Source organism: Carya illinoinensis, chromosome 5 (assembly GCF_018687715.1).
Source record: "Carya illinoinensis cultivar Pawnee chromosome 5, C.illinoinensisPawnee_v1, whole genome shotgun sequence".
Classification (NCBI taxonomy): domain Eukaryota; kingdom Viridiplantae; phylum Streptophyta; class Magnoliopsida; order Fagales; family Juglandaceae; genus Carya; species Carya illinoinensis.
Genome location: NC_056756.1, coordinates 16,151,639 through 16,165,217, shown reverse-complemented (window position 1 = coordinate 16,165,217; position 13,579 = coordinate 16,151,639). Strand labels below are relative to the sequence as shown.

The window sequence follows — 13,579 nt, the reverse complement described above, 5'->3', positions numbered from 1 at the left end:
TATATTTTTATAGAATATAAGCATCTATAAAACAGAGTAACATGTTATATTAATGTTATAATATGGATAAAAATATGTTGGGTTTAACCAGTTGTCGCAATGCACACCATTGGAAGACGAAGTGTCACTGCCCGTTAGTGTCCCCTCACTGCTACCATTATCATTATCATTGTTCTCAGCTGGGTCATCGTCAATGAAGTCATCATCATCGGGCAAGGATATTGGCTCATCCAAACTTGTTTCAACACCAAGATGGATTGGTTCTACATCTGATCTATGCAAGGGAAGCGTGACGCCAGACGCATTGTCCACGGGTGCTACTTCAACGTAGCCAGCTTCGTTCTCTTAGTGAGCAAATATATCAACAATCTGCTCATCTAACAAATCCTCATTGACTACTTGTATGGTTGGAACATCATACATGTTTCTATTGGTCACCCTTTGAACAATAGACCAATTACCACCCAAATTGTTATCTTTAAGGTAAAACACTTGGGCTGCTTGAGAGGCAAGAGCAAATGGCTCATCCTTGTACCATTTGCGAGATGTTTTGACACTAGTAATGTGATGGTGTACACGTATTCCTCTCTTCTTATTACCGACATCGTACCAGTCACATCTAAACAAATACACATGACGCCAACCCATGTACCGCAATTGCAATATGTCAATCAAAACCCCGTAGAAATCAATAGGTTGAGATCTATGAAACGCATTAACAACCACCCCACTACTTTGGGTTCGGCGATATTGTCCACGAGCCACGGTGTGGAATCTTGTGCCATTCATTATGCAAGCTTTATAAGAAGCAACTCATGTATATGGCCCGCAAGCGAGTGCATACATGTCATCAGAGACAACCTCAAGATTTGATTCACACAGTTCTTGAATCTGTCCATAATGGGGTTTAAAAGGTAAGAAATAATCTACAAAACTAAATCACTTAGTTACTTTAGGGCCTTGATTATATAGGTAACCTACTCGACTGCGAAACCAATCTGGAAATTCTGATTGATGTCTGCGCTCTACATTTTCAGATGAAATTTCTGTCATCCTCAAATAGTGCTCCCTACATATCGACAAAACAAACAAAGTAGTTAAAACAAAGTAGTATTGGGGTCTAAAATATATTTCCCAAGACTTGATATAAATTGAAAGAACCAAATGCTTACTCAAGGTACATGCCAATCTCTTCACAATTATTGAGCACGTACCAACTTGCCTTTGCAAGTAATGTTGGCTCAAGATGATTGGAGGTAGGGGAGCCCAAAGGTTGTAACTTTTGTGAGAAAGTAGAGAAAGATTCAGATTCAGTATCCTTATGCATATCCTTGTTTCGATCGTCCCGATTATATATTGTCTCAACATCATGGATGTACAAGGAACGAAAGGTCAAGCATTCAACGTAGATATAGGCTTCAGTAATTGACCCTTCCGAGCGAGCCATATTTTTGACATAAGGCTTGAATTTTCCCAGGTATCGTTCAAAATGATACATCCAGCTATATTGAACTGGCCCTGCAAAGAAAACCTCGCGGGGTAAATGAATGGCGAGGTACACCATAATATCAAAGAACGCAGGTGGAAAAATCATCTCAAGCTTGTAGAGGATGATTGCAATGTCGGCATGTAGTTGCTTCAATACTTCTAATGTCACTGTCCGTGCACACAGGGCCTGGAAGAATAAACTAAACTTGGTCAATGCAAGATGTATATCAGGTCAAAAAAAATCCACCAATTGCAACTGGAAGTAATCTTTGCATGAAGACGTGACAGTCATAACTTTTCATCCCTGATATCTTCCATCACGAATTGAAACACAGCTTGCAATATTCGAGGCAAAACCATCTGGAAATTTAACAACCGCAAGCCATTCACAGAAACGTCTCCTCTGATCTAAATCCAACGTGTAGGCTCCAAGGACCATGAAGTACCCAGTAGATGATGGTTGTTCCTTCCTTAGTCCAAGCTCCATCAAGTCCTTACGTGAATTAGCAGTGTCTTTCATTTTTCCTTCAATAGCCATCAAAGTTCCTAACACATTCTCGTAAATGTTTTTTTCAATGTGCATAACGTCAAGATTGTGTCATAAAGGCAACAATGACCAGTAAGGTAATTGGAAAAATATACTTTGTTTAGTCCAATTCAATTCATCTTGTCTACGTTTTCACTTTCAAGAACCTTTGCCGAACTCCACATTGCCAACCTGTAACAGTTGTTGGAGTACATCATGTCCCATGAGCTCTGGAGGAGGCAACCTATGGTCATCCTTTCCATTGAAAGCAGCCTTTTTCTTTCTCCAACTATGTGTAGCTGGCAAGAAACGACGATGACCCATATAACAGTATTTTCTCCCATATTTCAACCACATGGAATCTGTTTCCTCGTTTCATAAAGGGCAAGCCAGTTTTCCCTTGGTGCTCCAGCCTGAGAGATTGGCATATGCTGGAAAATCATTTATGATCCACAAAAGTGCAACTTGTAAGCATAAGTGATTAGACGTTGATGCATCATAGGTATCTACACCGTCCTCCCATAACTCTTTTAATTCATTAACTAAAAGCTGCAAATAAACATCGATATCGTTTCCTGGTGCTTTGGGGTTAGGAATGAGCAATGACAACAATAGATACGGGGGTTATAAGGCTTGCTCAAATTATTGAACGGGTTAAAGTCATCACTAGCTAGGTCCAGTCTGACATTGCGAGCATCTTCTGCAAACCAACGATGGTCTTTATCAAATTGCCTCCACATCTTAGAATCAGCAGGATGCTTTAGAGTACTGTGGTCATCAACTCGTTCTTCTTTATGCCATTTCATGGATTTTGCTATATTATTTGACATAAACAGTCTTTGTAACCTCGGTTTAAGAGGAAAGTATCGCAAGACCTTATGAGGAATCTTCCCCTTTTTCACCCTGGTTGATACCCACCTTGACTCCTTGCATTTAGTGCATATTTCTTTGTCTGCGTCATGTTTCCAAAATAGCATGCAGTCATTTGGGCATGCGTTGACTGCATGCTTCGATCTTGACATAACTAAAACCCAAACCACGCTCTAAGCGTCGGGCATTGTGGTATGAGTTAGGTATCTCAATTTCTGGAAAAGCTGCTTTTAACAATTGTAAAACCATGTTGAATGACTTGATAGTCCACCCACCAATTGTCTTAATATGAAGCATCTTGACTATAAATGAAAGCTTTGAGAACTTTTGACAACTTGGATAAAGTGGGTGTCTCGCATCCTCTAACAATTGTTGGAAACTTTTTGATTGCCCATCACTCATTGAAGGTGCCGAAGTAGTACCATGTTCTCCGCCTGCATGGTACATGAATGATGCAGCCCGAATGTCGTCTATCATCTCATCCATATCATCAACATAATTCCCATCCTCATTAATGATATCAGCTTCATCATCTGACGAATTCACACTCTAATTTTCACCTTCCCCATGAAATATCCAATGTGTATAACTTAGAACAATACCTATGGTGAATAGATGATCTTCGAGTTTATTAAGTGGGCAGAAAATGTTATTATGGCATCTCTGACATGGACACTTGAAGGTAGACCTTCTAGGTCCATGGGCTTTTGCCATTGCGAGGAGTTTATTAATCCCTTCACCATATTCACATGACGTGAACCTATTTGGCACGTGCATCCAAGTCTTGTCCATTTGAAACAGAATCAAGTTTTGACTTTTTCAACCAAGCGGATCTAAAAATATATAATTAAGCATGTTGATCAAAACAAAACCATTTCCAAATAGTAGAACAAGTACCAAATGGTATACAACATATTTACTAAAAAGTGCAAAAAATTCATTTGCTATGTTAAAACCAATTGATGATCTCTAAAGGTACATTAACTGCTCAGATCAATATGCATGGATGTTCATACTTTGGGAAAATATGTACACGTGCGTGCACACTTTTCGTGTAACTGTCCTCCTTCACTATATGCTAATAATCATGGAAAGCATAAAAGAGTATAATAGTCCTAGCCCTCCATCAATAGCATGCTGGATACTAGAGTTTATGTATTGGTAAAAAAAAGTCAAGTGATGGTTCACCCTTGTTCCAGCCTTAATAGGGAATGCTAATTTTTGGTTTCACCCATTATATGTTGTACTAATTTCTACATGACTAGTACTTGAGGTACTTGTTTTAGATTTTTCGGATTAAGAGACATACGGCCATGACATCTTCTAGCATTGAATGCTGTTATGCATATTGTGGTAGGGCCAGTATGTGTTATATATGTACATGAGACGCCATAGAAGACCGAACCACCAATTATCACGCCATATACTATATGGATGGTCATGACGCTATACATTAGTGGTTTGTATATTCAGAATAATGTTCCCCCAAAAAAATACTACTACTTGCCAATTTACAAAATTTTATTACTTTATGAAATCCAATTATAATTACTTATGTTGTCATTTTCCAAATACTTAAAAAAATCCAATCTCAACGTGTAAATTAATTCTGGACTTTCCATAGATTATTATACGCATGATCCAATCAAAATGAGCTTTATATATATAAATATGCATATTTGGGCAGTTATATGCATGGTCTTCATGAAGATATTGCTTGACTTGGAAAATTCTGAAGAAAAGAGCCAGGTACTGATGAACTGGTATTTTCCCTGGAAAATCCAGGCGATCATGCAAATTGGGATTCACCCTTGTTTCACCCTTTATATAAAACAAGAACAATCAAGAATAAATAAAACATGAATTAATTTAATTCACCCTTTATATAACCATCGCAAGCCATGTGGTATAATTGGCCAGCACAAAATTTTCTATTTCAACGTGAACCGAAAAGCTAGACTAATGTTCAATCGTGTTGTTCTAGGTTATAACATACAAATGATCATGTGGGTAGTTCGGATTGGGGAAAAAATCTATTCGAAGCAGAAAATTGGATAGTTGAAATCATGCATGGGTACAAAAATGAACAGATTAATCGTATGCGTTTAACATACAATGATTATATACACTTATATAAATATATATATTAATTAAACGATATACGCTAGTATATATATACTGGTATAATTATACTGTTTAGCATACAATTATATACACTTATAGCACATTTAACAGCAAATCTATGGGAGGATGGAGATCAAATCTTACCATAGGATGTGCTGCACTGCAGTGGGCTGGGTACGGCGAGACAATGGTGGGGCAGCCTACAAACAGGGGGCGAGGAGCCCAAGTAAGACTCAAAGAGAGAGACTAAAATAGAGAGAGAGAGAGAGAGAGAGAGAGAGAGAGAGAGAGAGAGAGGCAGGGAGATCAGACGGCGGTGGCAAATAGGCAAACCTAGGCGTGGCAACATAATCACGTTGAGTGAGCGGCTGTGAAATCTCCAACTTAGAGAAGAGATGAGACAGAGTACTTGAGCAGTAATGGGTTTACTCAGTTCAATTGGCCATTAAAATTATAAACGATGCACTACGCGGTCATTTTGACTCATCAATATCCAAGATATAACGACAGAATCTGCCGTGCCATACCAAGTTTGCTGGAACCAAAGGGGCTTGCAGGGGCATTTTGCGGCAACTACACACTGTCGCAATAGGGTTTCAGTTCTTGCGCTCCCATATTGAGTCTTCGGTGCATGCTGGTTGTTGGAAACAGGGAAATTTATTGGAGCTAAATATCGCAGCAAATTTCACACCATGCCACGATTTTAGTAACTGCTGGCACACAGAAATGAATATTGTGGTTGCGGAGAAATTTTCCTGTTACTGATGGCCATTCCTTTTGGCGACAACGAGAACTACCAAATGTGAGGGGTTGTTCCTGCACTTATTTTTGCGGCCACTAATTATTGCAGCAAATATTTGCAAACTCACTGCGAGATACATATAGTCCTCGAAACGGATGGATTATTCACTGCCCAAATCGATACCTATGCAATGGATTCCTTATCCCAGCAGAATTACTCGCCGCAAAAAGCCATATGTGTTGTAGTGTGATAAGCTGCTTTGCAAGCTTTAAATAATCGAATTAAGCATATGATCATTAGTACTACACGAACACGTACAACTTAATTAATTAACTGAAGAACAGGACATCTCCGGTTATTAAAACTACTAGCTTACACCTCATTAACAGAAAAAATAAACGGATGGATAGGGTCAAGTTTAACAAAATGATGTTGTTTTATCGGTGAGCACCCTGCCAAAATGAGATCCTACATGTTTAACCTCCTGTGCATATCTTACAGTAATTTTATTCTAACGTTTAAAAATTGAAAGTGGATAGTATGTTTAATATTGTATATTTTAATTTTATAGATAAAAGAGATGAAAGTAGTAGGAAAATCTCACAATATTAATTACATAAAGTTTATATTTCTCTTAAAATTTAATTACAAATTAATACTTAATTTTTTCCATTTCTCAATTAATATGGCTAGATCTATTGGTTTTCAATATTTGTATAATTAGTCCGACTAGTACTTTTGTATGAAAAAACTAGTTTAATTTTACGAATATTGAAAACCAAAAGAAGCATTTATTAAACATGAGTTTCATCAGTTCTTTCTTTTTAATTTGAAATCTCAAATTTCAAGTTTTAGAATTTTCACAATCTCAATAGCTGACACATGAATATGTATAGTTATCTGGGCAAAATTGTAAGTATGGATGAAATGGCAGTACTCTCACTTAATACGTATAATGTTGTCGAAGGTTGTAGTTTAATTTTATAGATAACTTAGTTTAATTATGCTCTTGTCTAACTTATTTCATCTCTTTTATCTATAAAAAGTATATATTAAACATCTTATGCTCTCTTATGTTGTGTTTGAGTAGTGGAGTGCTCTAAGATCTCCACTACTATTCAATATTTTATCATTATATTCATATATTTTTTACTATTTTTTACTACTATCCGATATTTTATCATTATTTTTTTACTATTATTCACAAATTATCTAAGATCACCTCATTAGTATCCAAAGGTAGCCAGCTTAGTTTTCAAACTTTGAAATAACATTTGATCTGTTGTATATGCACAAAAGGTTAAACTTAATCAATGCCGTTTATTTTTTCTATTGATGGCATGGAAGGCTGTAACTTTAATAACCGGAGATGCTGTCCTGTTCTTGAGCTACAGGAGGGAAGCCGAATACACTCTCTGGACCTAGGTCTTGAAAAGGATGCATAATATCCGAAAATTGGAAAGGCCAATGGCGGGTGGAACTTTGAAAAGTTCTAAGAAAATGTGAAAAGAAGAAATTTAAAAGAGTGGGAAGCTAGCTAGGAAATTAGTAATAATTAATAAGGAATATTTCTCAACTCTAGTGAGCCAAAACTTAATCTGATCAGACTATTGATACCATGGTCCCGGTAATTTATTTATGCATTGAATATGAAGGAAAACAATCGATGCTTTTAAATAAGATCAAAGGAAATTCAAAAAGGCAAGCTAAGCAAGTACAGACGTGGGGACGATGTCTACGCAAACGAAGAAATTATATATTAATGGAGATCTGTAAACCCTTAAGCATCTACTGTCCCGGATATCCTGTTTATAACTTACCCTTTCCCCTTGGCCTTTAAGTAAAGCTTCAACGATCCAACCCAATTACATTTATCATTCTTGCAAACTCGATCCAAGCTGATCAATCCCGCAAAGCTCTTTTTTGTTATTCTTTTGATCTTCTTCTCTCAGAGAGAGAAAACCCCGCAAAAGAGTTAAGAGATATGGAACTCAAATGGTCAATCTTGATCAATCTTTTGATAGTACAATATCTCTCAGTTGTTTGTGTTTCAGAGGAGTTTGATTTCTTTTACTTCGTTCAACAGGTTAGTTGCGTCTCATTTCCAATTTAATATGTAAACAGCAGCTTTATGGTTCTTTCTGCCGATGATTATGTTCTTCTTTCGTTTCAACCATCATTACAGTGGCCAGGAGCTTACTGCGACACAAAGCAAAGTTGTTGCTATCCTAAGACAGGAAAGCCTGCGGCAGATTTCGGCATCCATGGACTGTGGCCTAACTACAAGGATGGCTCATATCCGTCCAACTGCGATCCAGACAGCGTCTTTGATAAATCTCAGGTAGTTGCATATATATATATATATATGTTATAAGCCTCATCTTACAAATGATTAAACAGTTGAAATTGAATCTAATAATTAAATACAACAAAATTCTGTTCAATACGAGACAGATAATAGGTTTTAGAGTTATGTATCATGAAGACACAAGTAGCTGAAAGCTTGTTATCTAGACGTTCTCGCAAATTTCATTAAATAGTACCACGCACATCCAGGCAAGATCATCAAAAATTGAGAAATGCAGATCTAGGCCTCAAACAAATCTCCAACATTTGAGATTTTCCATTCATCTGTTACTTGATAATTAAAAAAGTCTGGATTTGATTTTTCTTGCTCAATGCTCCACGAAAGTACTATGGGCAAGACAATAGGAAACAAGACAGGAAAAAACTGAGCAGTTACTTGAATGATTTCTTTCCGTTACAACATACTTATTTTAATAAGAATTAGTTATTTTTACAAAAAAATAAGTGGCAATCACCGTCCAATTTTCTTATAGTGTATATGAACATGCTAATACCAACACGCATTCCAGTTTTTTATAAATCAATTTGAAGAACCCAAACGGATGAAACATATATAGTTTGATCTGTACCAAGTACACCATGGGTAACCATAAAAAACGTTATAAAGCGGAATTGAATCCTTTCACGCCTCTTGTAGCACATGATCCTCATGCTCATGAAGTTTATATGGCGCTGCTTAATTTGTCTAACGTACGTTAACTTTCTTGTCTGATTCGTGCTGCTTAATTTTTCTAACGTACGTTTAACTTTCTTGTCTGATTCGTTTTCTTTGCATAATGGCTGCTGTAGCTCTCAGAACTCATGAGCAGTTTACAAAAGAATTGGCCATCACTTAGCTGCCCGAGTAGCAATGGCTTTAGGTTCTGGTCACATGAATGGGAAAAACATGGGACCTGTTCAGAGTCTGAACTCGACCAGATCGAGTACTTCGAAGCAGCTCTCAAACTGAAGGAAAAAGTAAACCTCCTAGAAATCCTGAAGAATGCTGAAATTGAACCAGATGATGGATTTTACAGCTTAGACAGCATTGAAGAGGCCATTACAAAGGCCGTTGGACACGCCCCTGGGATTGAGTGCAACAAGGATTCAGCAGGCCATAGCCAACTTTACCAAGTTTACCTGTGTGTGGACACTTCAGGGTCTGAAATCATCGAGTGTCCGGTGCTTCCAAAACGCAGATGTGCTTCTGATGTCCAGTTTGCCAAGTTCTAGAGATTTTTCTGAGGATCAGTAGTACTAAAGGATATTACGTACTGTGTTTACATCGTTAATTACTTGGATTCATTTCTGTTTTTCTTTTTAAATAAAATTTAAATGATGACCACTAATTTACTTTCAGTCGCAAAAACTATTTTCATGGGACTTTCCATGTATAATATTTTCTCTCATGATTAAGATCCGGATGCTCTTATACGAAATATATAACGAAGTGATCGATGGTTAGGCTGGATAATATTTAATTTAGAAGCCTTATTTCTCATTGATCGTGAGAATAGAAATAAAACCAACGTACATTTTTGTTTTCAAAAAGTGCCAACCAAATGGGGCCATGGTACGTAGGTAAACCGTAAAAAAAAAGAGTACGAAAGTGTGACTGTGAGCTCTGGATGCGCCATGGGTACGACCAACAGGCCACAATTACAAACGTGTTGATCATGAATCCCGGAAGGGGGTAGCGCCGGAGCTTAATTAATTCGCACTTATATGGGGTATCACGATTCACGCGTGGGCTCAGGGTGGTCTCTGCATGGCTTTGCTTGGCTTAACTCTGGGACCGCACGTCCGCAATGCACGCGAGGACTACCTAACTTTGGTTGCATGTAAATGATTTTCAAGGATATCCCGCACGTTACATTGCATGCTAGCTGTACATCATCAAGGTCTTCATTATGGACTCGCTTCTGGCCTATCCAACGGCTCGATCTAGCGAATTCTTTGCTGTCCATTATGCGAAGAATTAATTACATGCATGTACGTCGTCTCTCGCCTCTTAACGTCTGAGTAACGGATCTTATTGCTAACATAAACCCGGCCCCTTCCATCAAGAGTTGAATTTTTTTAGGTGGGTTTCACTTTTTTTACAGTCTAAAGTACGTGTTTAAAATCATTTTTCCTTTGTAATTTCGAATTCTGTCCCGGATCTTACAATTTTATTACTTATTGCATTTGATAAATATGTACTTCAATGATGTATCATTCAAATCGAAAAACTCTACTCCCACTGCGCGAGGATATCCATCGAATTTTTGTACCGAATTGTTTTTTATTTTTATATTTTTAATTAATAGTTTAAGAAAATATTTTTTAATGAGTTTTTGAATTTTTTTTTAAAAAAAAATTTAAAGGTTTAAAAATATTTGAAAAAAAAATTACTATAGAAAACTTCAGGTGACTCTAATTCACCACTCGTTCAAATAAAAGAAACTCGTCACATCCCAACCAAATTATTGAAAGGAAGTATCCTTTTGTCAAACAGTTTTTATTGATGCTCAAGTCCATTCAAAGGAATGAACCACAAAATGCAGCATGAGTCGTGGGACATGATGGGACGTAGATTGCAACCAACCCCCCGTATAAAAAGTCAAGTGATTTTTATTGTGGCACTTGATTTGGGCCCACAATTGGATTCGAACGTTGATTAATTCAAATCGAAGGAAACAAATACTAATCCTCATCATTAAATTTACCCTAGTTTGGCCAAACTTAATTTTGATATTTTTTTCTTCACCATGTGACCATTAATGGCATTAATGCTTTATGGATTTATTACACCGTTGATAAATGTTAAATGTACTTAAAAATTTTTTATAAAAAATTTACTTTTTTATGTGTTAATTATTGATATATTAAAAATTATAAAATTTAAATTTCAAAATAAATTGATAAAATAAGTCTTGTAAATTTTTTATAAATAAAATTATAAATATACCTAACATTACTCAAATATTGTATACACATGTAATTGTTCTCGAAAAAAATAAATTACTACAAAATATAAAGTTCGTAAAAACTAAAACGTGATTATATATATATAATTACCTACACATCTTTAAGCATTAGAACGAAACTTCTTTAGAGAGAATTAAGTTTTGATCGATGATATATACTACTATGGCCTTTGCACGGCATTGATCAACACATGACTCTTTATCTATGATATAACTTGATTTAAAACATAGATTTTAAAATTTTAAAATTAAAATTTTAATTTTATCTTTTTAAGTGTTATGGATGATATGATATACACGTCGATTTAAAAATAAAATAATTTATATATATATATATATTAATAAACACATGTTGTGGTAGATTATATTTTGTATGTAGTGAATATATATAAACTAAGTGCATGTTTGAGATTGTGGTGAGAAATATAGTTTATAACTTATAACTTTAGAGTTTATAACTTAATAAATAAGTATTATGATTTTGAAGATTAAATGTTTAATTAAATTAATATCAAACAGTTATAAGACTTTTGAATCAATCGTTGGGTTTTTATCAATTGATATTAGAATAAGAACCATATCATGAGCTCAAGTTACGAAGGAGGCAACTTATAGATTGGATTAAAAATGCCTACTATATATGAACATGGTGTTAAATCATCGAATACTAATAGATGAGTCAAGTCGCCAAAAGGGAAAGAGCTACTACCAGGTCAATATTGATAGAGTGGGCCGCCATAGACATTAAATTCAGAAGCATGGTTGAATGTTATGATCATAAGGGTTAAAAGTTTAACCAAATTAGTATCGAACAGTCTTAAAGCTTTTGGATCAATGATTTGGTCTTTAACAATAAGTTATACTATTAAAAAGTTATTTAGTACTGTTTGGTAACCATATATTTATAATACTTTAAATATATTACATTTATTTGAAAATAAATAAATAAAGTGCTTTTGAGATAGAAATGACGATTGCTTGATTTTTCAAATATTATAACTATATTTTTGAAAATTTAAAAATTGTAATTATTTAAAAATTATATAGATATTTTCGTCTATTAATAATTAATATTTTTACAATTTAAATTAGATTTTGTATTATCTAAAAAAATACGTTGAGGGAAATGATAAAATGATATTTTTTCTCCAACAGTCCTAAGCAGAGCTTTTTTTTTATCCTAAACAAAGTTAATTATTATATATCCTAATTGATAATGTAGATATAATAATTAATATTATCTTATTTCAAATAAAAATATTTTAATTTATGGCATCGTTTCCCCTCATCCAACTTCTATCTATGATGGCTGTTTTCGGCACATATGCAAGTGTCAGTTGTTGGAGAAATGCTCACTTTGACTTGGGTTGGTTTGAAGGCCGGATAAAGGTTGCGGTTGAATAGTCTCATATATTTTGTAAGTAGTAATAAAAAATATATATTATAAAATAATAAAAATAAAATAATAATTAATAATTAATAATGCAAACCAGCCATGAATCACTTATCTCCTCTCGTTTACTTGATGAGCTCGTACTGGTACGTTACTCGGTTACTGTCAAGCATCCGGCCATGCATCCCTTATCTCCTCACATTTAGATCAGATTTGGCTAGAGGGATTAAATAAGAAAGAGTTAATATAAAATTTAAAAATTAAATAGAATATTTTAATATTTTTATTATTTTAAAATTAAAAAAAAATTAAACTGTTTATTATATTTTTTTTATATAAAAATTTAAAAAAAATTATAATGATTAAATGGGATGATATGAGTTGAGATTATTATAATTTTTTTTTAACTTTTAACTCTCATCTCATCTCAACTCAATTTAGCCATTATCCAAACCTCTCATTTGCTAGGTTAAAGTTAAAGTTAAAAACAAAACTCACAATTTTAAAAACAAAAAACCATAAGCTAGGTTAAAGTTATATAAACAAACAAAAAGATATATCCAAACGAAGGACAAAGGAAAGAGTGAGGAAATAGGTTGGATTGCGGTGATATTCAAGGTAAATGCTCGCACCAATATATATAAAAAATATTTTACTTATTAAAAAGTTATACAAAAGTAATTATATAAATTAATATGATTTTATATTATTCGTTAGATTATAAAGTTATTTTTATTATAAAATAGATTTAATAAATCAAATAAAATTACATTAATTTGTAATATTATTTTATATAATTTATTTGTAGACATAAGATTACTCTATATATATATAATTATGGTTTTTTATTTAGTCTTGCTTGGCTTGTCCCCTTTAAAGAAAGATGGACATCCGCGTACGACATCACACATTTAATTAGGAAGGTAACATCAGTTTCAGTAGAGTGAATGTCTCATCGGGATGAAAATTTTCAGCTGAATCTTTTCTTTATTATCTCGAGTTTCTGGACGGTTTATGTTGGGCTTTGTTCTCATCGGCCATCTTTTTACTATTCAGCATTGACGAGCCGGTCCATTGACTAGCTGGTAGTCATTTTTTTTCTATTATGCTGGGGCCAATGT

At 34.6% G+C, this 13,579-nt stretch overlaps 1 protein-coding gene across 1 annotated transcript; it reads left to right on the top strand.

Annotated features, from left to right (window-relative positions):
* Positions 1–7,503: 7,503 nt before the first annotated feature.
* Positions 7,504–9,455, top strand: LOC122309344 (ribonuclease 3-like). Its single transcript, XM_043122818.1, has 3 exons — positions 7,504–7,836; positions 7,936–8,091; positions 8,907–9,455. Exons 1-3 carry the CDS (start codon positions 7,735–7,737, stop codon positions 9,327–9,329), a joined length of 681 nt encoding a protein of 226 aa, XP_042978752.1. The 5' UTR covers positions 7,504–7,734; the 3' UTR covers positions 9,330–9,455.
* Positions 9,456–13,579: the final 4,124 nt, after the last annotated feature.